Source organism: Drosophila santomea, chromosome 3L, assembly GCF_016746245.2.
Source record: "Drosophila santomea strain STO CAGO 1482 chromosome 3L, Prin_Dsan_1.1, whole genome shotgun sequence".
NCBI classification, from domain to species: Eukaryota; Metazoa; Arthropoda; class Insecta; order Diptera; family Drosophilidae; genus Drosophila; species Drosophila santomea.
In genome coordinates, this window is record NC_053018.2 from 10,799,518 (window position 1) to 10,825,453 (window position 25,936).

At 41.2% G+C, this 25,936-nt stretch overlaps 1 protein-coding gene across 1 annotated transcript; it reads left to right on the forward strand.

Annotated features, from left to right (window-relative positions):
- Window positions 1-25,282, forward strand: LOC120448184 (uncharacterized protein DDB_G0281025). The gene is made up of 9 exons (XM_039630039.2): window positions 1-626; window positions 20,528-21,409; window positions 21,479-21,782; window positions 22,633-22,719; window positions 22,786-22,887; window positions 22,954-23,152; window positions 23,214-24,143; window positions 24,208-24,309; window positions 24,455-25,282. The coding sequence occupies exons 2-9, from the start codon at window positions 20,568-20,570 to the stop codon at window positions 24,637-24,639; spliced, it is 2,751 nt and encodes a 916-aa protein (XP_039485973.1). The 5' UTR covers window positions 1-626; window positions 20,528-20,567; the 3' UTR covers window positions 24,640-25,282.
- Window positions 25,283-25,936: the final 654 nt, after the last annotated feature.

Consider the following 25,936-nt stretch of genomic DNA (forward strand, 5'->3'; position numbering starts at 1 on the left):
AACAAACACTTTTTTACTTTTTCATCTCTCGGATCGTTCGGACGTGCTACGCGGTCTCGTCTGTGTGTGTGAGGTAGTGTGCGTGAGCGGAGCGGCGAAAAAGCACAATTGAAATTAAATCGAGTTTGTTATCTGCGGATTCGGCGGATACAATACAATATCGTATCGTTATCTATTTACAAACAAATCGACGAGGATTAATAAAATGCCGCACACGAGTGCATGAAGCGGCCTATCTGTGTGTGCGTGTGTGTCTTTGTGTGTGTCACTCTCTTTTTGAAATAGTAAACAAATTGCGTATAAAGTTTACAGCAAAGCAAAAGACAAACAAAAATATTTAAATAAAACAAAGTATATTCTGCAGTGCGTGTAAAATATTTCGATAAAGTAGCCGCAAATAACCAGCGGCGTCGACGTCAGCAGAGCGCGTGCTGCAAGTGTGTTGGTTAGGCGTATATACATACATACCAACGTATAAGTGCATATATAAGGTGTACATAAGCAGTGTATTTAATTAAGTGAAATCCATATAGTTTTGTGCATGCGAAATTGGAAAAATCTAGAGGAGTTCCGCAGCAGCAGCGCAGCGGCAGAGGCGCCACCGACTAACGGATTTTCACACGCGGGTAAGTTTCCTGTTATTTTTTTCCCCCGTTTTCTTGCCCCAAAACAGTGCTAAAATTTTCATTACGCCAAAGAAGAAAAATTCAATATGTATATGTATGCTCCATCTCCAATCGCTCTCTCTCGTTCGCCCCGCTCTCTTTCCTACTCTCTCACTGCCACTATCCAATTTAACCTCAACCGGTCTGCTGCTGCGGCGTCTCGTATGCATGTCGCCCATCTGTGCGCCTCTTTGTGTGTGTGTGTGGTCACACAATCGAGGTCAATGCAATAAGGAAAGTCACAAAATCCCAAAGTTAATTATTTGAACTATTTTATAAAACAAACGATAAAGTATGAGATAGCTAAAACATTGGGCATCAATAAATGCCCAATATTTTAATGTAATATTATTCAATACTTTTTCCAACGCCTTTATGTTTTCGAACACTACAAAAGTCCTTCATTGAAATATTTAACACAAATATCTGATTTAAATTGATTAATTTTATCAAAGTTTTTATGTTCTGATCTTGCTGCTATGGATTCGACCTCGACTGTGTGCATCTGCATAAGTGCCTTTGTATGTGTTTGTGTTTCTGTTTGTGTGCGCTTGTCATTCGGCTCGTTAAAAATGCTCTGCCGACGTCGCAGTTGGCGTTGGCGGCTTCTTCTTTAACTCTCGCGCATTATTTCGCAAAGCTCCAAAGCCTGCTTCTTCTTCTTTTTCTCCTCCTTCCTCTTGTTGTTGTTGTGGTTGCTGCTGCCTGCCTTTCTTTCTTCTATATTGACAATTTTTACAGCTTTTATCTGTTGTTGCTGGGACGCCATGCTTAGGAGCTTGTTTCAGCTGCTACTTTTTTTCCTGTGTCGCTTGACTGGGTTGCCGCGGTTTTTCTTTTTATTTTCGGAAGGGGTTGTCGCCGCTGTTCGTTTTTTCTTTCCGTTCCCGTTATCTATACACACATTTCTCGCTTATGAATGAGATTTGTTGGCGGTATTTTACAATGCTAACCGTGTTAATGAACTTTTTCCCATTCGTTTTGTATTATATTCTGTTTAATATGGTATATATTTATATTTGATAATTACCCGCAACGCACCTTTTGCGCTTTGCAACACTTGTTAATTTCTCGAAAATTACCCCCCACACACACATTCTCATGCAGAAATGCACTTGTTTCGCAAACTCTCTTTCGGTTCTCTCATTTTTGGGGGTCCTGCCTCGCCCCCTCCTCTCTCTTTCTATCCCATCCCCCATCGCACGCATTTTTCGGCAATGTTGCATGCTCCAAAATACAAACACTCAGCCATACAAAAAACCACCTTGCTGGCTGTCTCGCTCCCACACACAACCACACAACCACACACACACATACAGTCGCACTCACTAAAACCCGGTTCGTCGTTAGTTTTAAACTTATTTTGGCATTCTTTATGTGCACTGCATTCTCGACGTCTCGTCGAGTTTCCCCATCCTTTCCGCTTCTCTTCTCTCCTATCCTCCTTGCTTTCGGTCTCGATTTTACGACCCAGACCCGCATTTCTACTAGTTGTTGTTGTGGCAATAGTGTAGCTGGTGTTGCTGTAATTGCAATTGTTGTTGTTTTGGTGCACTGTTTGCGGAGGGGTGGTAGCTGAAATGTGAACTAGTTCTCAGCGGATCAGGTGAAGTCCAAAAGTTGAGATGAGTGTTAAAAGTTCGGAAGTTTGCTGAGCCTATTTGCAATTTATTACAAAATTCCACTTTTCATAAGAAAATATTTATAGAAAATGAGATTTTAGCTATGCAAATTACTTAACTTTGCCAAGTGGCAAATTTTACTATCAAAAAATGATAGATAAGAAATGTTTTAGATAAGAAATCGAATACAATGCAAATGGTAAGAATTACACAATTGTATAACAAATACTGTTTCAAAATAAAATATATTTATAAAATGTAATTGAATTTACATAATTGATAATTAGTATGGCCAACCAATTAGCCATGAAAAAAAAGCTCTGAATCGAAAGAGGTAAAATATCTGATAGGTTGGAACGAGAATGCCCGGTTTCTAGATGTATCGCTGTAGATTTGGCTTTAGCGTTACCTTTGTTTGTTGCCGTGTCAGCTCCACACAGGCACCACTCACCCGCGCACACACACACACACTTACGAAGATTTACCTGAGTTTGCAGGTGAGTTTGCGTGTGTGTGTTTGTGAGTTTGGGGGAGCAGCTCGATAGCCGAAATTCTCTTTACGTCTTTTCGTGCGTTTCTGTTTGTGCAAGTGGAGCAACAAAAGTCGAGGGCTTTGCAGTAACGCTCCGCTCCGTTCTTCCTCTTCCTTATTTCTCCTGCCATTCTCCATTTCACTCCATTCTCCCCTCCCCATCTCACCGGCACTTGCTTTGATATCCGAAATTTTCATCTAATTTCGCTTAAAGGGGTCAAAGGTTCAGGAAATACTCACATTGTTTAGAAGTACACACAGCCAGGTAGAAAATATGATAATTGTATTATATTATTGATAAATATATAATATAAAATATTGCATATACAACGTGTTAAGTTTTCCATTGGTTATTTTCAATTAGCCTGAATTGAAAGTCAGTCATTTTAAGAGTAATTTTTTAATTTAAGAAATCATACTAAAACTAGTTAGGATAGGTTAGTTTGTGGAAAAAAAATGAATTGGCTTTAAGTTTATTGTTTGTTTAATTCCCACATAAATTTAAGATCAAAGAAACTTTTGATTGGTGCTATACCATTTTCCAGCCATTTCGAAGTTTCAATTTGTATATAGATAGGCTTTTGTAAAAGTTGCAACGTTTAGATGACAACTGGAATTGGTTGGCGATGGCATGTTTTCGGGTGTAATGTCTGTTTTTTGGCCCAATCTCTGCCGCATGCAATGCAACTGGGGCTGTGTTTCTGGCTATTCCATTCTGCATTCCGGGGAAGCAAACATATTGCAGTTGTTTTCTATTTCGTTTGCTGCACAAGTAACACAGCCCACCAACCACCCCCTTGTCGACACCCATGCAATGCTCTATGTACAGCTTGCAACAACAAGGCATCGCAAGCCGAAATGCAGTTTAAAGCGCAACTAAAACTAAACAGAGCTTTCCACTCCAAGTGGGTGTCTCTAAATGTGGGCGTTGGGCGGTGGGCGGTGGGGGGTATTTTCGGTACTATATACATACACACGTATACAACTGAAATGTGTTGTGTGTGCGAGTGTTTGGTTTGGTTTTCCATGTATGGGTGGGAGTGTGTTGGGTGTGTGGAGTGTAGTGGATTTTATATCAAAAGTACAGTCGCTTATTGCTGCTGTTGTTGTATTTCATAGTTCGTAGGTACATACGTACATACATATACATATACATATGCACATACAGAGGTACATAAATTGCATGTTCATGCCTCAATAGTTGCATGCAGCGTCCGCAGCATTGTTGTTTTTCGATGGGCAGAGGGGAGGGCTCGAGGGTGAAGGTTTGATTGGTGAAGGGGTTTTCTGCAGTACCTAAGCCCAAGCCGATGCACCAAACTAAACTCTCTGTTGACAAGTAAAACAAAAGCCCAGCTGCAACACTGCAACAACAACTAAACAACGAGAACAATGAATCAAAGTTCGCAGGCGATTCGAGAGCGATTGTGATGGCGATTACGATAACAGCCAAAGCCAGGGAAGATTCGGTCAACTATCGATGCAAAGAACACCATATTCTTTGTGTTCTTTGAGTAAACTCAAAGATATTGCTCAAGTTCAGACTTAAAGTTTGCAACTGAAATGTACAGATGTCTTCAGACGTATTCATACGAAGAATGTATAACTTTTCCAAGAACATAAACAATAAATCATGGAATTCTTATAAATAATTGAGCAGTAAGTCTAAAGAATTTTATTAAAATTCCCCAGCGGAGTGAAAAGGTCAGAATGGCGGGCGAGCCAAAGGAATTCGTTTATTTGGATTTTCCATACTTTCCACCTTAGCCCAACCTTTAGCCAACCAACCCGATTTTCCGCTCCTACACCACCCCCCTACCATCCCATTTTGCAGGGGAGTTGTTTTCCTGTCTCTTCAGTTGTTTTCACTTTACTTCTATATATACATATGTACATATATTCTTTATGGGATCCCCTTTCTGCTTTCGTGCCGAGGATGAGTGGGTGGTTTTAACTTTGGCGCTGCTGCTTCTGAAAAAATCGATTATACGCGACCGAAGCAAACTTTAATTTAAAGCATTAACAAGAGGCATTTGTTTTTTTTTTATAACTTTATTAAAGATCTAATTGCTGGAAAAACCAACAGTCATTGAAAACGCTGCTCTAACTTTGTTTACCAAAGTATTATTGATTTAATATGCAGCAAGTTTGTCATAAAAATGTCACGTAAATGGTGCACGCAAAAGTAGAAAAGAAAAAAAAAGTAAAATTAACTTATTGATTTTGTAATGAGTTCTGTTTTTCTGGCATTTCAAGGGGGTTTCCCTTTTTTCGTCCCGTTGGGTGGGGGATTTTCGTAAGCTTCCGCTTATGTATAAAACTTTTTCGGCAGCCCCAGCAGTTACAGCTACAACAAGAACAACAACAGCAACAACAATAAGAAGAAGAATACAACAACTATGGCAATATGAGATGGCTGCTGCTGCAGTGGGTGGGGGTGGGGGTGTTGAGTGGGCGGCTGGGTGGTTTGGTGGGTGGATTGTTGGTTTTTTCGAGGGGTGGAGTGGGATGGTCGCAAAAGGGAGGAGCTGTGCGGAGCCCATTCCCCTCGACCTTTGTTTGTGTATCGGGTGGCGTTAGTTGAAATGCAGACGTTTTGCATTGTTGTTGTTGGTGGTCTTGTGCGGGGGTGGCTGTGGGTGGTGCTTGGGTGGTCGGGTGTTCTGCGGCGGCGGCTCTGTGGCTGTAAAATGCCCCGAAACGGTACAGCTGTGCATGCACATGTATATAAACACACACACACATAAGCCAGAGAGCGAGCGAGAGAGAGAGTGAGAGGAGCATGCAAAAACAGATACATATACAAAACAGGACAAGGGGGCGTGGTGGTGGGGCTAGGGTGGTTTTCTAGGGGACTTTTGGGAATGGCACGACAGAAGGGGTCCTGCTGCTGTTGCTGCTGCTGCTTCTGCTGCTGGTCTGGTCGCCTGGCTTCCTTCCTCGCATAGTTCAAGTATGCATATAATATCCGGGCTCTCGTCGCTACCCGAAAACGAAGGCAACAACAACAACAACAGCATCATCAGCAGCAGCAACATCATCCGATGAACCACCGCCCCCTGGAATCGCCATTCCCACCCAACGAAGGCCTACGCACAGCTGAGGTCGAGATTATAGCAAATGCGTCGCTCAGATGACAGAAACTTCTGCAGCTTGGGAAATCACTTAAGAATTATGAATTTTTGTTAGCAACTTTAAGCATATCTAGGTTTATTCCTCAAACTACTCAATGTTGCATCTTGTGCTCATTGAAGTCGCTTGCCTCAAAATAATTATATTAGATTTCTTGGAAATCTGCTAGATTTAAGAAGCTACGTATATTTAAAGTGAACTCTATCTCAGAAGGTTGCTGATAAGACTCAATAATATACATATACATATGTATATATGGAAATAGTAAATGAAGCACAAGCAAACTCTACCGATTTAGATGGCAGATAACCTGGGTTTCCTGATTTATGGGCCGGTTTTTCCGTGTTATTATTTTGATACCAGCTGTACAGTGGCGTAGTTGTGTGGTGCACAAAAATAGGGATGGAGAGTGGGGGGTATGGGGGGTGGCTATGTGTGGTTGGGTGGTGACTGGTGGTCCAATGCCCTGCGTTCGATGTGCTTGAGTGGATTTCCTACCATTTTCGGGTGGCCAGCCTGTGGGTGGCTTACGCCGGTGGTACCTTGTGGAGTCGAGGGGCACAAATGTGTCGCCGCGAATGTGTGAAGCCACCATCCATCCCATTCGCACCCCCTCTCTCCCTCTTTCTCTCTCTCTCTCACTGTAGCCCCTGGCGGTATCCTGGGAATAGTTGCGTAATCTATGCGATGATATGCCTACACCATTGTATATCGGTATCAGTGAACTTGCTGCTGCAGGTTGAAGCGAATATGGTTTATTCGTACGTCGGGTGATTCGGGGTCAGCACCCCCAAAATATGCAAATTTTCACAAATTTGTAATGCCGAAAATCCGAATTGGTTGATGCTGCTCATATGGTTGGTTTGTGTGTGTGTGCGCGTGTGTGTTTGTGTGTGAACATTGAAACCTTGGACGGGAAATTAGTTTTAGCCACAGCATGATGGTGACCCAGCCTCAAACTACACACGCTGCATTCGACCATTAATATTACGCAATTTTAATGAAAATACCAACGACGACGGCAATGGCAATTAGCGCAAATATCATTGGCAGTTGGGGAAATTGTTTTGGCATGGGCTTTGGGCACCTCAAAATTCAATATTCTGCAATTATTTATGAAACTGGCTTAGTAGTCCCACCCAGGCCACCGAGAATCCAACTATAAATTGAAAGCGCAACTGTACCACCCACCTGCAAATGCAGACTGGTGAGTAATCCTAAGCCGAGGGGTTGGGCTTTCGTTGGGTGCTTTTGGGTGGTTTGGGTGATCTGGGTGGTCTGGGTGGTTCAGGGCATTTGTGGGCGGCTTGGGGGTGGTGAATTTTAGGGTGGAGTGGACCGGTCGCCACTTCGATTTTGCGCGTTTGGCAATTATGTGGACATGTGTCTTGATGTGCCGTCTATGTGTATCAATATATATTTATATATATACAGCTCCACTTCAATAGCTCCGACCACTAGCATCTGCACTTTCATTTCAGGGGGATTCGGATTACATATGTATATGGGAGTTTTTCTTTAAATTTGAAGCCTAAACCGCTTATGGTATAGTTTTGGTCAAGAAATCGTTCTTTAATTTGCCGCTTTATATTTTCAAAAGAAACTGCGGTAAGAACTGTAACTTTATAATATAATAAAACGTTCGGTTGAACGTGTATATTTCGTTTATTGAGATGTGTGTGTTTTTCAGAAGTTTCAAATTACAAAAGCTTTTGAGTAAGTTACGATGACAGATTTTATTGAATTTTACTGCAAAGTTGTTTAGGCACGTTGCAGTTATGCGAGTTCGACTGTATAGCTTGCGAAAAGATTTATATGTGTGCTGAAATAGCGATATCTCCGCCCCACGGAACACCCTACCCCGATTTTCAGTCATAGTTTTGTGCCACCAGAAACACGCCCAAAACCAAAACCAAAGGCAATAACACCGACAACCGAAACCAGAGCAGCGACCATTGTTGGGTGGGGTGGCCGGGGGTGAGGGGTTTGAACCAACCCCCATCCCCAACTCCCAGTCCCAACCACTTCGCCTATCTGCCACACCCCCTCCAAAGGCCCCACACCCCCGCTGAAGAGTTGCCTGCATAAAATATTTCTAGATACACATTTTTGTGTTAGGGCAAAAGGCAAAAGAAGAAGCAGGCAAAATAAAAAAAAATAAAAAAAAAGTTACCCAACATACAGACAGGTCAAAAGGGGAGGTGGGGGTGGAGGGTTTTTAGGGGGTGGCGCGTGGGTGGCGCCAACGGGCTGTGTTGCTATGTGGGCATAACCTCAGGGGGCGTAACCGGCGAATAAGGGAGCCCAGACGTAAAGGCTTTCCTTTCCACGCTCTTTTCCTTCCTTCCTTCCTACCACTTTTTTTAAAGCCCATTTTAAAGGTTCGCGAAAAGTTTATAGAAACAGCAGCCACCCACTTTGGTTTTTCCCAACCCCCTTTTGCGGCGGATTTTCCTTTTCCCCTTGGCGCGGGGGGAACCGCATTAAGTGAAGTAACTTGTCGAATCTGTTTTTCTTCTTGTTTCATAATGGCTGTTTTTTACTCGAGGGTTGCATTATTATCATGGTAACTTAAGAACAACTTGGAAGTCTTTTTCAAACTTAAAACTAGTAGCCTGTCAGATAATACCCATTTCAGAATTCAATTGGTTCATAGTATTTATACAAACCTGTGAGCTTCCCTAAGAGTTCTATAAAATGCAATGCCAATTTTCCTATGTTATTTAGTAATTCATGAATCTCACTTAAAATATAATATCATACGGGGATGTACTTAACAATCAATTCACCCCTGCAAAAGTATTTAATATTTGCACTAATCCGGTCTTAACGTTTTAATAGGCTATTATAAATGGTTCCAATTGGTTCTTAGGGTTAATGGGAATGCATTACAAACAACATACCCACTAAATAGTAAAAATGAATAAATGAAGTGTTGTAAGTATGGGTATGTTTTTTAATACTTAATATCTTCGAATTAAATTGTATAGATATGTTTGATCAATATATTTGTATAATACACAAACTTCCCACGAGGCTTGGGATATTATAATCACTATACTTTTTAATATGTGCGTGGTGCTTCAAAAATTTGAATTTGTAAGGGTTGCTGAACAACGAATAACCGGTATCATTTAGTCGTGCCGCCTAACTAACAAATACGTGACTGCTTTTTGCGCTGTTTTCGGTGGTTGAAATATGTACGTTGAAAGTGCGTGGCATTTGCAGGTTTAGGCCATGGGTGGGTGGGTGTTTTTAACCCGAAAAAGGGGCGGGGCAGTGGAAAATGCCACCCACTGTCTGCGAGTGACAACCCGGCATGTTTCGGCGAATCGTTGGGATTTTCTTAATTTTGCAACCATTATGTAAACAAGAAAACGGCGGCTCTTATTACTTTGAAGTTTCGGTTCTTGCAACGCATTCACTTTGCGATGACAGACTTTATAACTATGTATGTGTATAGAGTTGATGGGAAACTTTTTGCTTGTGCTGCTGGCACATTTGATTGTCGATGCCCACCTCAGTTTTGAAATTGTTTCTCTTTCTTCTGGTTTTTTGTGTGAAACCATTTGTTGTTGCTTGGGCTATTTGGTGGCTCTTTAATTGCCTGATTAGCTGTCCCGATGCTTGCACACACAGCTGTACATATGTATGTAGTGCCCACTGTACATGGTATATGGTATATATATATATATATATATATCACGAAAGTAGAACCCAAACGGCGGAATCAATGTGTGTGAGTGTGTGTGTTGCGTGTGCACACAGGCAAACATTCCATGCCCGTGTATATAAGGCTGCTCGCTCTCTCTCCCTCGCTTCCTCTCGCTCTCTCTCGGTTTTTGTATCGGTCTGTCGCCTTCTCTCCCCGATTCCACCTATACGGCAACCTCCCGCCCGCCCGCTCTTCCTCTTCTTCCTCGTATTCTTCTTCTTCTTCCGATTCGACATCTTGGGGCTGCTGCGCTTCGGTAAATTATAATTTATGCACATCCCGATGTGGTTAACATTTTTTAATGGCCGATGCTGAAGCACATTTGAAGAGTTTTGAAAGGCATCTCAGCTGCTAAATATTCATCATCATAATCACAAGTTGTGATTGTTGCTTTGGTGTGACTTAAATACTTATCCAAAATGTATCATATCTGATATGTGACCTATGTGGAAATATCCATACACTTGCCCACATGTGGCCTATATTCACGCATTTGTTGTTTTATATTTCAATGATTTTATATTTGTCTGTTTTTTTGTTGGGAAATATAATTTGTTGGTTATATATTATGTGCAATATCATTCAATAAATATTCTCCATTCATTTCAAAACCAATAACATAGTTGATTGCAATCTTTTCAGATTTTAATGGTTTTTACTTATGTATGAAAATATATGAGAATATGTACATATCTGGTGCATAAATGTTAAATCGTTTTTATGCTACGCGTAAAATATGTTAGCATATCTGTTATTAAATACGTGCTGTTGACCGAGCATTAAATACATTTTCATTGTCGACCTGCAGTTTTTTCGCTGCTATTTAAATGGGCAGCTGTCAGCTGCTCTGCCCCCCTCTCCCTCTCTCTCGCACAGTGGCAGCGCTCTCTTTCTGGCACATTATGCAGTGCCTCTCAGTTTCATTTAGTTTTGTGTTTGGCGTTTTTGTGTTTTTCTGCTATCGCCCTCTCGTTCGGACATTTGCTTTTGGCCGCTTGAGGCAATTGACCGTTTAAATGACTTTTCTGTCGATTGTTTTTTTAAAATGCTTCTTATTTATCTTTGAAAGCTAAAACAGAGTTGCCATCTTTGATTATGAATAATTTATGGCCTTCTTTACGATTTTCATGGCTGTAAAGTTGAAGCAGTAAAGAAAATGAAGTACAGTTGCGAAACTTTCAAAGTTATAATATTTACTGTATTTTGATTACTAGTTATTTATGCACTGCAATAATAACAGCGGTAAGCTGTTAAACAAATACAATAGTAATGAAACTGGGTAGTAATTATCAATTAGCACTATTGCACTAATAGTACTGAAAATGTTTAATGATTAAATACAATACACATATGCACTTGACGTATGTATATGTACATTAGGTATTGTTTACTTTACGAAAGATAAAGCGCTGCTGTAAACAGTTTGCAAAAGCCTACATTGATTTCCACACTTTGTGCTGCTTTTTCATGGTCAGCTCTTGCTGACTAATTATTTAAAAGGTATCGGCGATAATTATTGTTGGCCAACACACAGACAAGAAGAAGAAAAACCGCCAGGCCAATTTCGTTGTTTGCTGACGATCATTTCACTCAAGAAAAAAAATTAAAAAACAAAAAAAGAGAAAAAAAAACAAAAGGCAGACGGCTAAAAAAAGTGGCAAAGCTACTTTTTGTTGTTATTTCTTTTGGCTTACCATTTTTACCTGTTTATTTTCAAAGAGCTCCATCTCCCTCGCACGCACAACCCAGCCACTAGTACATATGATTGTGTGTATGCTGGCCATTTATATGGTGTACATATGTATATACATGCCAACCCATATATACATACATATACATATAAAGAGAGCGAGAGAGAGCGCAAAACACGCGCGCGAGCTCGTTACAAGTCATTAAGTGCAAAAATAAGAACAAGCGCATAAAAAAAAAGGAATTGTGCCGCACATAGAAGGCAAGCACAACTAATACTAGTTTTAGTAGCAGCCACTAGTGCTGGTATTTGTGGCTGTAGTTGCAGCATCACTTAGCTCGTTACCGTTATTTAGCTGCATCCAGCGATTTCTCTTTTCATGCCGAGTTCACCGACCTTGAGCACTATTTTATTCGCCAAGATCAGATAAAGATACACGCGATGCCACAAGATGGTGCTATAGATACTTTGAAGTTTCAACTTGACTTAATCCTGATAAACTTAGATAATCAAGAGTTTTGTTATAGAAAGGCCAACCTTTTACATATATGTATGTATGTAGGTACTGATAAGAAGTCTCCAAAGAAATTTAAATGAACATGTGCAAGTATATAATCCAACTTATATAACTACATATTTTGTTTCTGAGAAACCACTTAACTCTGACATAGACCTTATGTTTAGTTTTAGTTCGGTAGCAGCTAGGCAGCGATAGTAAAACGAATCTGTTAAGATTAAGATGAAAATTGTGAATCAGCCCTCCTAACAACAGTCAAATTGAAAGTATAACGTACTCTTCAGACCCTAAACACACTCACACTTACATATGTACTTGGTCCGTTTGTGTGCATGTATGTATGTGTTGTACATACAAATTTGTAAGTGTCGCCCTGCTTATCAGCTAGAGAGCTAGAAAAAATGTTTTCTCTTTTTCCATTTTTTTTTTTCGCTGACATTTATTTTTATACGCCATTGCATATGCACAGACAAATGCACAAGTACTTGGACTAGACTACATATTCAATTCATAGTACATGTTCAATCGCACATGACCGAGCGAAGAACTATGCAGATCCAAAAGGGTTCGATTTGCCAAATACCCAAACTAAAGATTGGTTGGGGATACTTTACTTATCGCTATTGCGACTCTATGCAGGAAGTGACGTGGCGCAGATGTAATTATGTATGCCTCTTGGCTTGAGTAAATAATCACAACAGTGGTCGGTCGATAAATGGAAAGGGTTTGTTTGGATGGGAATTTGAAATCTTGACTCATATGTATAATCCTAAAACATGTATGGAATGTTTTCTTGCTTTCTATATCAACAATCTTTACGAAAATGTGTTACTAAACCTGCTTACTAACCTTATATATAATGGTGTAGATTAGTAGGTATCTTAAAATGTACCATATATTGATAATAGTTTTATTTATATGATATTAAGTTACGTTACGTTTGGCAGCTGTTTAGTGGGCAGGTAGAAAGTATCTCTCAAATTCCTGAAAATTTGTATCTCGAAGGTTGCTCGCCCCACGGTTTCCGCATACATACCTTTATGAGAACGTACTCTATACACACCTTATGTGGATTGATAGGCGGCTTGTGTATATACCCATATACGTACTATATACCCCTCGACTACACGATTAAAGACTTTGGGCCCTGTCCCACCGAGCATGCAGTTTGCAGGCGAAAAACGCGTGCTAAGATACAATTACACGCTAATATGTACATTTGTCTGTGTAACATAGGCGAATAAAATAAAAAAACAGCATTTGCATATTTATATACATACATAGGTGCCCCTTTGTATATATTGTTTATTGGTATATTTTTATTCGTGGTGGTTAGTTCAAGGCTAAAGTTTAATATTATTGCAATGCCATGACTTTGATAAGCCTATTTATAGAATGATATATTCACTCAATTTACTAATGGCAAACGAAACTGAAATCTCTCAGCAAAATTGAATGAAATTCACGAATATTTTCCGCTTTTTTTCGCACTTATCATCGTAGTATGTCATAAAAAAAGGTTAACTTTGCGCACGTGTGCTTGTGTGTGTGTGTCCGCGCGAGAGAAAAGTATCGGCTAACTGGTTTTTGTTATTTCTTTTTGGGCGCTGCTTTTACGCGTTACTTTTCGGGGTTATTCTTAACGCGTCTTAACGTTTCTCTCTCATTTTCATTTCCATTCCCATCGTGCAGCATGCCATCTTTGTTTTGCCAACCCGAAAAACCAAATAACCAAAAACCGAAAAAAGGTAAAGCACAAAGCCTAAAAATAGCCAAAAACAAAAAAAGCAGGAGAAAAGCATAGCAACGCGTTGGTAATTTGCTTGATTAAGTGGAATTTTTCCAAAGCATTCGAAGTGCAGGCGTCAATTGCTTGGCGAGCAATATAACAAAAAAGCAAAAAAAAAGACCGAGCAAAATAAAACCAGGAAGCCAGAAAGAATTAAGCACGTTGAAATTTTAAATGTGCCAAATGCAAATGCGTAATGATGTACACGCTGCACAGGGTGAATTGTGAATTCTGAATTGTAATAAATAGATCGGTTTGCCTTTTTGCCTTGCCGTTTCTCAGCCAAACAGTCAACGGCCACCGAATGCCATAAAATACATGCTGCACACTCGTGTGCAAGCCATTAGGATAGGCTCTTTCAATTAAAGAGCATGACAAAAATTACATGACCGTTTACTGTTTTTAATATTATAATAAATAGTTACATTTTGTTATTTTATGTAATTATTTATCCATTCAACATTCCATTTTTAAGGAATTTCATTGAAGAGCAATAAATATAGAGAGACAAGATATACTTCAACAAAAATAAATTGCTTTTAGGTTTTAGGTGAGAACAAAAGTTTTCTTGCCACCCGACTTTTTGAATCCATTTAATTAGTACATGTTAATTGCCTATACCCAATTTATTGACCCCAGGTGTAAGAGCACTCACTCACACACACACACGTACACAAGGGGTGGAGGGGCGCATGGTTGGATAGACAAAAGCAGAGACGGTGACGTCGGCAGCGACGCCGGCAGAGTCGGTCGGTCGTTTGGTTTCATATACAAGTTGAACCCATTGCCTATGTGAAATTCGGGAGTGTGAGTGGAAAACAACATACACATTCATGGATCGGACTGCTTATGTACAACAAAAGTAACAACAACAAATACAAAAGCAACAGTAAACACAGCAAAGACGCAGCGTGAACAAGAAGAAGAGTGGAGAGGTGGGCAATTGCATATTTCGCCATATGTACATACATATACATATATGCAACCAAATATTTATATATAACATCGTATATATGAATGTATATAACCCCCACCTGCGCAATTGGGCAAAATGGCAAATTGACATGATATGTAAATTGTTAAAGTTTGGTTCGTTTATTAAAATAAAAAAATTACAAATGGTAACCATCATTATTAGTAAATAGATATCGTGTTAGCCTATTTTAATTAATAGTAGTTGGCAAGCTAAAAGGTTTCTATTTTTGGCAAAGAAGAAGGACTAAGGAAAGTATATACTAAATTTTAATTATTCTACAGTTTTTGGGTTATAGCAGGCTTACCATCTTTAAAGTCAACTAGTGCTCAGATTGGCATTTGTCATTGTATTTAATACACACTTTCTCCATCTGTTTCCCGCGTGCAATGCTTATCTCTGGAAAACAACAAAATATGTTGAATTAAAAATAAAAACAGCTTTTCTTACAGATGGAGGCGAACAAAGAATTAAATGATGCTTTGGCATCGACTACCTTGCTTCTTCTTCTCCGCTCAATTTTTTTCTTCTCATTTCACAACAACAACAACAACAACAACAGTAAACAAAACCAGTTTGAAAGTCATTAATTTTTATCTTGTCTTTGCATTGTTGCTATTGCTCCTTATGTATCGTATTTACTGTATATTTAGTTGGCAACACTGGTCAAGAGCACGAAGAAAAACAGCTGTTCAACACCCCCCACAAAAGTTTTTTTTTAACTTGCCAATTACTCAGCAGACATTTTCATTTCGTGTATACTTCACTGATAAGCAAGTAAAATAAAACCAAATCAGAATGTAAAGAATCTGGTTCCACTTATTTATTTCTGTCTAGTTTGTCATACAGTGCAGGCAATTAATTTGTGCCTAATGTTCAGTTAACCCATTTAGAACTTTTGGTTTTTTATGTACATAGTCATTTGTTCGCTGTTTTCAGTGCCAGCAACTTGCTCAATTCTACTTATCGGTTGTTATAAATAAACGCAACGAGAAAAACGACAATGTACAGTGGGCTTTTTGAGGAAGGTGTCATAGAGCACTTAAGTTAATTGCATCAAAGGGGAACGTTTAGCAAAACCCTATTTAATAGTTCCGATGAAAGAATATAAGCCAGATATTTCGATTAGATTAGTATGGCATAGTACTTTTTCCAAACTACTTTTGTTTGTTTAGATTTTTAAGCATTAATTCGTGTGAGATAAGAAATATAATTTCAGAGCAAGGGGAAATAGACAGTACTCAGTTATCTTGGAATATTCTAGATTGCAGTGCTCAAGCATTATATGTACATATATAATAGCTAGTATATAAAGCTCTGATTCACTTTTCTTGGATTTGTTAACCCATTCTCATCCCCTTAGTTGTACATTTATATTAAGATTATGTCAACAATCGCATAACTCTTCTTGGGTTATGCTTATGAGCAACTTGATTTGTGAGAAGCTGAATATTTTAACTTTCAAGTTGAGGTCCAAAGTTAAGAATATCGATAAAGAAAGATGCCATATTTCGCATTTCGATGCAATAGGAAGTGCATAGAACTCTTTAAATGCAGTTCGATAGTTCTCCATAGTTTTCGATGACATCACTTGACTGCAGTTGTCGAATTGGCCTACGTATGGTTTTGGGTTTGGGATTGTGTTTTGAGCACCCGATGCACCACCCTCCCAATTCCGATTCCAAATCCCAGCATGGATGAGTAAATATGTACGAAGGTCGGTCGCCCCTGCCACCGCCCCCCGCCCACTACACCCCATACCTCCCCACCCCAACCCACTTCACTCGACTTCACCCCACCCCATCCATGTACAACAAGTCGTGCTCTTTCGCCTGCTCTCTCGCTTTTTCTCTCAGCAGCCAAGCAGAGACCTCCTCCCCCTTCCTGCCCTCCCCCCAATCCACTCAACTAAACCTCGTACAGCCGTGCACTCCAACCCCCCGCCTCGCCTCCCATGTACAATGGCATAAGATATAAGATATGCGCATTTCTTATAATGTCGAACCGAAACGTGGCGAAATAAATGTTTGTTTGCTAAGCTGCGTCTTGCCTTTTGATAATTTAAAAGGTTTTTATTCTGTTCCAAATGACTTTTAGGTGTATTTTAGCCTATAGGCGGTTTTTAATGAACACTCATAGCCACTTTCTTTGTCATTCATTCAGATTGTGCAAGAGTTATTGACAAAGACCTTGGGCGCTCTATTGATAATATTGCAGAACAACAACTTTTTACTACTATTCTGTGACTGCAGGTAAATAAATATACAAATCTAAGTGGGCTGCCAGAAGGAAAAGTGGGTAGATTAAGGTTTTAAAGTGCTAGGTAACGAAAGCTACAAGGTTCTAAAGCAAGTTATAAATCTTTTCTTCTTATATAAGTTTAGATACATATGTATGCGTAAGTATGTACGTAGTTAAATATGGTTTTTGAGTACTAAAATGAAATCCGCTAAATGCTGTGCGCAATGAAGCTTGAAAGTTATAATTCATAGATTAAAGATATTTATGGTTCTTCAAAATAATCTAAGTATGACTGGTTTGTAATGCATACGATCCAAAAATATAGAAAAAGTATTTAGTAAAGTCTTTATCTGCAAGGCTGATAACAAACTAATATGCAAATGGATGGGTTGGAGATTGGGTGGTGTAACCGTGGTGATTGTGGGGGGATATTGAGGAGGAGTGGGGGATGGTGTTTTTGGGTGGCCAGACCCCAAAATACGCCGCCCGCTCTCCTCTTACTCTCATTTGTCGTGTGTGCGACGTGCGCTCTCTTCTTCCATCTTACTCTCGCTCTCCCGCTTCCTCCTCTCGCTCTCGCCGCTAGCGCTCTCCCTGTCGCTCTCACCGCAGCCACACTCAAACACATTTCGCTTGCTTTGCTGTTGCTCTTCGCTTTTGTTTGTGTTGTTGTTGCTGCTGTTGCTGTTGCCGTTGTTGTTGCTTTTGTTGGTGCTGCTGCTGGCCGCGCTATGTACACAACTGTACTTTTGATTTAACCTTATTTCTTTTGCTTGTTTGCGTCGTCGTCGCTTGTCATTCGCCTCTAAGTTCGTTTCCCCCCCTTCCGCTTTTTATCTCCTTTGGTCACTTTGATATAACCCCAATATCGCCTTTGGTCACTTCCATGTGGATTTCTTGGCAGTAATCCCCTCAAAATCCCATTGAATTTGCATTTGAAAATCGGTGTATATTACCACTTCTGCTGCTGCTAGCGACCCTTAAACTTGAACTTGAACATTGAGTACACCTGTTCCCAGCAGACCGCCCAAGATCATCAAATACTCGCATATCACACAACCCATTGTGAACTCAAACTGAGCAACTCACAAATGCTAATTAAGCACATTTAGCGCGCTATTAAGCACAATAATAGTCACACAAATGCCAAACGTCGCAACAAATCGATAAAGTCGCTTTCCGCCCTCGAAGGCGGACAGGGGTTAAAGGGTAAGGAGTGCGGAAAGCATGTCGAGGGGGTGTGCTGGAGTGGTACTCAACACGCATAATGATCGCCAGCATTAAAAAGCATCTATAAAAATTTAAAAATGTTTGCATTAATTTAATAAGGAATAGCTGACAATCATCAAAGCACACAAACTCACACACTTTGACAAGCAAACATACGCAATCTCGCGCTGTGGAATTAACTCGCGCACACAGGCCAACAACTTCGATGCACAGTGGGACTAGGCTAACAGGAATTATAGTGAAACAAATTAAATATTTGTTTTGAATGAATATTTAAAAAGGGGTGCTTGTAAAAACCAGCAATATATAGAAACTGTTTATAAATATTCTATGTTTTAAGTTTTTAAAAGCGATATTATTAGATATAATTATTATAGTTATAATAAATTCGAAATATATTTATCAGATAAATTAAGCATTTAAAATTGCAAGTTAATATAGAAATACCTTAAAAAGCAATTATGAAATCTCAAGAGAACCAAATTAAAGTTTGGTTCGCTGTAGCTGTTGACCACTGTAGCTCCTCCGGCCGACGTTATCGTCGCCCACTATCGCACAGCACGCTTTGCCACCTATTATCTGGTACACCCCGCGAATGCGACCCACTGTGCACTGATAGCGGGCAGCGCAATCTGATGACGACACAAGTGTCGAAAGTAACGAGACTCTGCCGACAGCCGCCGTTTTCATGTTGTTGGGGTGTAGTGGGGGCGTAGGGGAAAGAGAAAAGGCGGAAAGAAAAAAGTAATGAAAAACGAGCGAGTAAGCGTGCGTGTTTGTTTGTGTGCTAGCTTTCAAAGCGAGTTAATTTATAGCACATTGGGGACAACAATGCCAAGTTGTTTAAATTTTGTTATTCACTTTTTTCTTTGCCCCAGCTTTGTGTAATTATGCCATTTGATTCGCTCTTCTTTGGCCAGAACCTGCAAAAGTGGAGATCCTCATCTTCCAAGCTCTGCTTTGCCAGCGTTGCCACCTGCCTCAATGAATTATGTATTTATGTATTTACGATCCGACGTTTATGTATATTTCATTTTAATTGTGACGCTTATTGCTGGTTTATCGCTGATGGAGTCTTGTTAAAATGATTTTTATTGACATTTTGATATTGTTTGTGTGTGCGCTTTTCAAAATCAGCAGCGGCAGCAGGTGAATGTTTGTCGTATTTGCTGGGCTTTGTTGTTTGTGCTTTGGTGCAGCTCAAGTTGCTTGAAAGGTTTATTCACCTCTCGCTCTCACGTGTCGGTTAGTTCTGTGGTTGTTGTTGTTGCTGTTTGGCTGCGATTGTGTGCGCCTGTTTTTGCTGGTTTGGATCTCGGCTACTTACTACTACTACTAGGTACAGTGGAGCTTCACTGCAACCGGATTGTGTGTGCTGGAAAAGCAAATTTATTGCAAAAACCCGTTAACCACCAAGTGGCCTTGAATTTTTGTTGTCTTTCAAACCACCTTTTATGCAAATTTTGTAACCATTAAACTATTAAGACTTGAGTGAGCACTCAAGTGTGAGAACTTGCATAAGAGTTAATTTTTGATCTACCAATTTTGTTGTTGTTGAAAATAGCTGTAAAAACTCAAGTACTTTCGTGTGAATGAACTTATCAGAACAACATTTTTGTTCAACTTCCTTAACGATTGTGCAGGTTCTTCTTAGCGATCGTCGACTGTTACAAGTTTCTCCGCCCACCGACTAGCTGAGTTTCCATGTAAATTTTCTTGCAGCAGCAAAACCAGCGGCTTTGTATGCGAAAATTTGTTAAATCGAAAACGTGACTTGTTTGTGGAAGATAAAATGTCCGAATCGAAAGAAATTTTTCGCTTAAGTGCTCTCACACTCACACACACAGCGCCCCAAATCCACTTACACTTGGGGTATCTACGATCAAATCCGATTTGATTTGTGATTTAGTGCAGCTTTCTCCCCTCTTTTTCATTTTTCATTATATTTGCCTCGAGAATGGAGTGTTATATATCGGTTTACCCAACAAGGTCGTCGCCTTAATAAATTGAAATCAGGATATCTTTATTATTTACCAGCACGGAAAAGGGAGAAAAGGTGATACAGATACACATTTAGGGGTTAGACAGTCGTACTTCCGCTTTCAAAGTGTCGTTATGGCGAAAGGAAAAACAAAACGGGAATAAAAACGCAGAAAAGGAAACCCGAATTCAACCCTTGGCAAAAACACGAAAGCCACAATATTCCCCCTTCCGGGCCACGCCCCCTTAACCCCTATTTAAACACAGCTCACTTCTTTGGGTTTCCAGAAAGGGGACAACATTTTTTGCATATCACCTTTTATTTTGGAAATACAGAGAATTAAATTAAATTTATTTTTAAACAAATGAAATATTAACTTAGTTCATAAACATTTTGTTTGACACCCAACTAATCGTTTTGTATTCGCTGACTCCTTGCAGTTGATCAACATACAGAATCACGACGACGCGACGAGCGAAAATGGCCAAAATGGAGGTCGACGATGTGGTCGACTTGAGTTTGGGGTCCGGTCGTGACCCGGCGTTGACCATAACGCCGGCTCCGTCTCCGGCGGCGCTCAGTAATCGGGATCTGCGTGCGCTGACGGCCAACAACGCTGGCCTGACCATCACTCCGTCACCATCGCCGGCTACCAATAATGGCACCACCTCCAATAGCAGTAACACCAACTCCAACAGCAGCAGCACCACCACCAACAACAACAATAACACCAATAGCAGTAACACCAATAGCTCCAGCACAACCAACAACAACAACAACAGCATTAACGCCAGTGAAGGTGTCACAGGTGCGACAGGTGGTGGATCCATAGGCGGCGGTCAGGATGAGAACAAGGTTCAGAGGAGAGTACTGCGACCCCGTACCGAACCCAAATCCTATGCCGAGGCACCGGACATTGTGTTACTACCCGCTCGCACCAATGGACGCCAGCAGAATGGGAATATCGATTCGGAGACGGATGACGAGGAGATGCCGCCGTATGTGCCCATTAAGGAGCTGAGCCATGCGGAGCTCAAGGAGCGTGAGAAGAGTCTGAGGAAGCTGCGACAGGATCTGCGCAATGAGGAGACCAAACTGATGCTGCTCAAGAAACTCAAGCAATCGCAGCAGGTGATGAAGGAGAATCTGGTGGTGACACCGACCAGCGTATCGCCCAACAATCCGCTCTCGGCGATACCAGCCGCCCTCACCTCGAAGGGATCGCTGAGTGTGACGCCCACGTCGGCGGTACCGCTGCCCGCCCACAGCAAGGGCAGCAGGAGCAGCTTGAGCGGCAGCGGCGGACCAGCCGTGAGCATCAGGTGGGCATTTCTATATATACTATGGAGATTCTCTTACTAATAATATCCAATATGATATCCAATCCTTAGCGCCACCAACAGTCGAACGGGAAGCTCGAGCTCAGCGGCGGCGGCTGCTTCGGCCATTGCAGCTGCAGCGGCCGCCTTGAGCGGCCAACATCGCAGCGGCAGCAACTCCATACTGCCGCCGCCACGATCATCGCTGCCCGCTGGAGCCACCTTGGCCGCCGGCACCACGATCACGCCCGCCACCTCCTCATCGCACCGCTCGAGCAATTTGCCGCCGCGCACCAACCTGCCGAATCTCACCATCACGCCATCGGTGACCATCACACCCACATCGGCACCGCCCTCCAGTCTGAAACCACGCAATGTGAGTTATTGTAATGTAATCGTTGCCGTAAGCGCCGAGTTTTTCTCTCACCTTTTGCCCAAAAGCACCAAAGACACTGCACTGCACATTCACTATACACAAAGCACAAAGAACAAAGCCAACAAACATTCTATGCAGCCAAACATGTATTCCAAACACTTGAAAAACACAAAAACTCACGCTTACCAATACAGTACACATTTTAAACTAACAAACTAACAATGGTAGCCACATTAAGCAGCACAAATTATTTAAAAATGCAATCTTCAATATAGTTAAATTTAAAAAAATTCATCCTAGTCAAATCTATATAGACATTCAGCTCAGAGAGTACAAAATAATAATAAAAAATAATACAACAAAATAATGAACAATATTTTATATCGCATTTCATAAGAGCATTACTTTGTTAGAAAATATTTATACAACAAAGAGTTATACAAAGAATAAGTTTTAATATCCCTTAAATAATAGTTTCTATATCTCAAAAGTTCTTTTTATATCGAAATGTAACTTCTTATTGGTTAAACTATTCGATAAAATCAGCTGCCCAACACTGGGCAACACAAACAAGTTCACAACACTGCTAACACTGCTGCCCAACACTACTCACCTGTCAAATCAGCCGAAGTCGGCCTCTGTATGAGGATTTTCCAAAAACCGAGGAGACTTCGTGCGAGTGGCACTAAATATTCTTTCATTTCTCTTATCGAACTAATCACCCGTCTACTAAAAACTCAACTTTGCTCTGTATTCGTATTTGCTATCCTGTAAAAAATAAAAACCAAACAAAAACCCAACCCAACCAAATCGTTGAAACATGCAGCCTAATATTTCGGATAATTCGAAGGTACCTGGGACCATAAGCAATTCTGTTTCCATCACGCCGGCGCTACCACTGTCCCAATCGCACCAGAATCAGCACAACGACCAGAAGGTTAGTCCTTCTTCACAACCAACAACCCATTCATGGATATAGATTAATAAACTTATTTCTTGGCAGAATGATCGGTCCACGCCAAGAGAAGATGCTCAAACACCCGCTCAAAGACAGGCGGCGGCTAAAATGGCCCTTCGCAAGCAGCTGGAAAAGACGCTGCTTCAGGTGAGTTCCAAAATGCTTAGCAATATTGAGATATTTTGGTTTTATACTGGAGTTTTTCTTCGATAGATTCCCCCACCAAAGCCACCACCGCCAGAGATGCACTTCATACCCAATCCCAGCAACACGGACTTTGTGTACCTTCTTGGTTTGGAAACCGTCGTGGATTATCTAACCGTCAACAAGAAGGCCAATGCTGTGGCAGCTCCATTCCGTTGTGCCCAGTGCAAGATTGATTTTACGCCCGTGTGGAAGTGGGAGAAACAAAGTAGGTGTACAAATATTTTAATATTGGTGACACGCAATCTAATGACACCATTTACTTGCAGCCAACAAAGATCCCAAGGTGATTTGCGAGCAGTGCGTCACCTCCAACGTGAAGAAGGCTCTCAAGGCGGAGCACACCAACCGACTGAAACAGGCTTTTGTGAAGGCGCTGCAGCAGGAGCAGGAGATCGAACAGCGTTTGGCCAGCCAGAGCAGTCCCTCGCCGGTGGACAACCATGGATCGAGTGGCGGTGTCAATTCACTGTCCGTTTCCGCGGTGTCTAGCAATTCCTCATCGTCGCATCTGCAGCGGGAGCGGGAACAACTGCAGGCGTCGCATGCATCGGCGGCCGCTGCACTGGTCAATCTGCCGCCGTCAGTGACGGTTATACCCACCAAATGCCAGACGCCAACGCCAGCGACACCGCGTCCAACGCCGCCGCCACCACAAAGTCAAGCCACACCACCGCCGTCGTCTGGGGGATCGCGATCTTCGCGAGCGGCTGCCACCGCCGCTGCAGCAGCCATTGCCGCTCAGCAGGCGGGTATCCTTAGTCCTGGGCCGTCACCAGCGCATCACCATGAGCCGACTACATCCTCTAGATCATCCCGCAACGATCGACTCGATCATCACCATCAGTCGCAGCAGCAACAGCAGCGCGATCAGCGGGACAGAGATCAGCAGCGGGATCAGCAGTCGCAACAGCAGGCCCAAAACTACGACAAATACTCGGCGGCCACGCTGGCGGCGGCTGCTCATCTGAGTGCCCTTGGCGGCATGGGTGGCTTGAATATCAATAGCTTGGCCAGTCTAGGCAACCTTGGCAATCTGGGCAACCTCAGCCAGCTGGGCAATCTGGCTGCGCTGGGCGGATTGGGTAACTTTGGAGGAGCATCGACGGGCTCGGCCAATCCGGCGGCAGGACTGAGCGGTTCCTCGCCAGCTGCCACGGCGGCCGCCATGCAGGCGTTCCAGCAACAGCTCTTTAGAGGTAAGTTTCACTTGGATGTCAATTTAATGTACCATTTAACTTATTTGTATAAACTTTGTTTCAGCTCTGGGACAAGGACTTGGAGGCAATCCGCAGCATATGATGCAGTTTGCTCCGCTTCTGTACTCTTACCAAATGGCCATGGCGCAGGCGGCACAAGTGGCAGGTGAGATGTCAATGACGTTGACTGGAAAATTCATAACTGGCTACCAGGAATGCGCCTCAGTCAGTCGGTGGATTTCCAATTGCATTCAATCATACACTACAAATTGCATACTAATGTAATGCTCTTTCCCATTTTATTCCGCTAGCCTTTAACAATAACAACAAGAAGAGCAGCTCGTCCTCCGGATCGGCGAAGAACTCGAGCAGCTCCAACAGCATGGCGGACGTTCAGCGGGCGGCGGAGCTGCAGCGCCAGTATCTACTGGAGATGATTCCGCCTCAGCAGCAAAGTGGGGCCAGCGGCAGTCGCCAGAACAACTGGAAGGCCTAAAAGGCCTCCACCAACCGTAGATTACAATTGACAGAAACGTAAAAAACACAAACAGAACAGCAGCAGTAACAACTATTATTATTATTATTATTATGGTTTTCTTGATTAGGTAATTTTATAATTTTAACAAAACGGAAGAAACAAAAACAAAAAAAAAAAATTTATAAGAAACCAACATCAAATATATACACGTAATTATTAATTATGCTACTTGTAAACAATAATTATACATAATTCTAAAAAAAACGAAAGAACGAAGAAACAGAGCCGATCTAAACATAATTGTTAGTAGTTTCCCTTTTTGTTAACCACTGCATTACATATTTTAATTAATTTGCCAGCCAGAATATAGCAGCCGATAAATGAATGCAAACTTTTACGCTCCTAGTAATTGAATATTAAATATGAATAATATTGAATCCTAGCCAGTAAGAAGATTGCCCCGTTTTTCTAGGGGCACACACACACACACCATTCACACCAAATCCCCCCTAAAAAAAAGTCCCTCGTCACACCTTTTTGTAATTGTTAACCTTTTTTGGGATCGCTGAACTGCATGGCTCCCTTTTTTGGTCTTATTCAACAATTTTGTCGTACAATTCGTTTAGTTATTAGCCTTCGTGAATAAATCTATAAATATAAATATTATATTTTTTAATCAATTTTAAGCATATGCATAGTATTAGTTGTAAACAAATTTTTAGGGTACAATAAATTACAGAAAACAATTAAACCAATTCTTGCATTGTCAGCCACAAACACAGAACACCCAGAAATCCATGTTTCATCACAATTTTTGATATCAATCCTCCACATGCCTTATCCATGTTACAGCTCCGATACGAAGTTAGTACTGTTATTTAGTTGAGACCGCGAGGGATCCAGCAACCATATAATACCATAAAACATAAATCGTAAACCATATACATACCATATGATACCACGATCGTCGCCTAGGACTATTTGATTTTGTTCCACTGCAAATGCAAATGCAAAGAAACAGAGAAACATCGAAAACTTAAAGCTAAAGCCGTATGATAATTTGTACATATATGTGACAGCTGAGGTATTTATCTTTGGTAAACCGAACTTTATATACCCTTCCCATTAGAACAGAACAGAACTTCAGGTTTTCGATCCTCCATTGAAGATATGAATATAATATTGACTGAATACTAACTAGCATATACACAGATTAGTAGGAATCTAGCAGAAGCAGAGGCTTGCATAAATCCCTAAACATACGAGGTAATAAAATATATATATATATTATATATATATTTGATTTATCGGACGG

Bases quoted from the DNA above. Each gene is read 5' to 3' on its own strand.
- LOC120448184 (XM_039630039.2), top strand. From the start codon at position 20,568: ATGGCCAAAATGGAGGTCGACGATGTGGTCGACTTGAGTTTGGGGTCC. The intron at 24,144-24,207 runs GTAAGTTTCACT...ACTTTGTTTCAG, and splicing joins CCAGCAACAGCTCTTTAGAG to CTCTGGGACAAGGACTTGGA. The intron at 24,310-24,454 runs GTGAGATGTCAA...TTATTCCGCTAG, and splicing joins GCAGGCGGCACAAGTGGCAG to CCTTTAACAATAACAACAAG.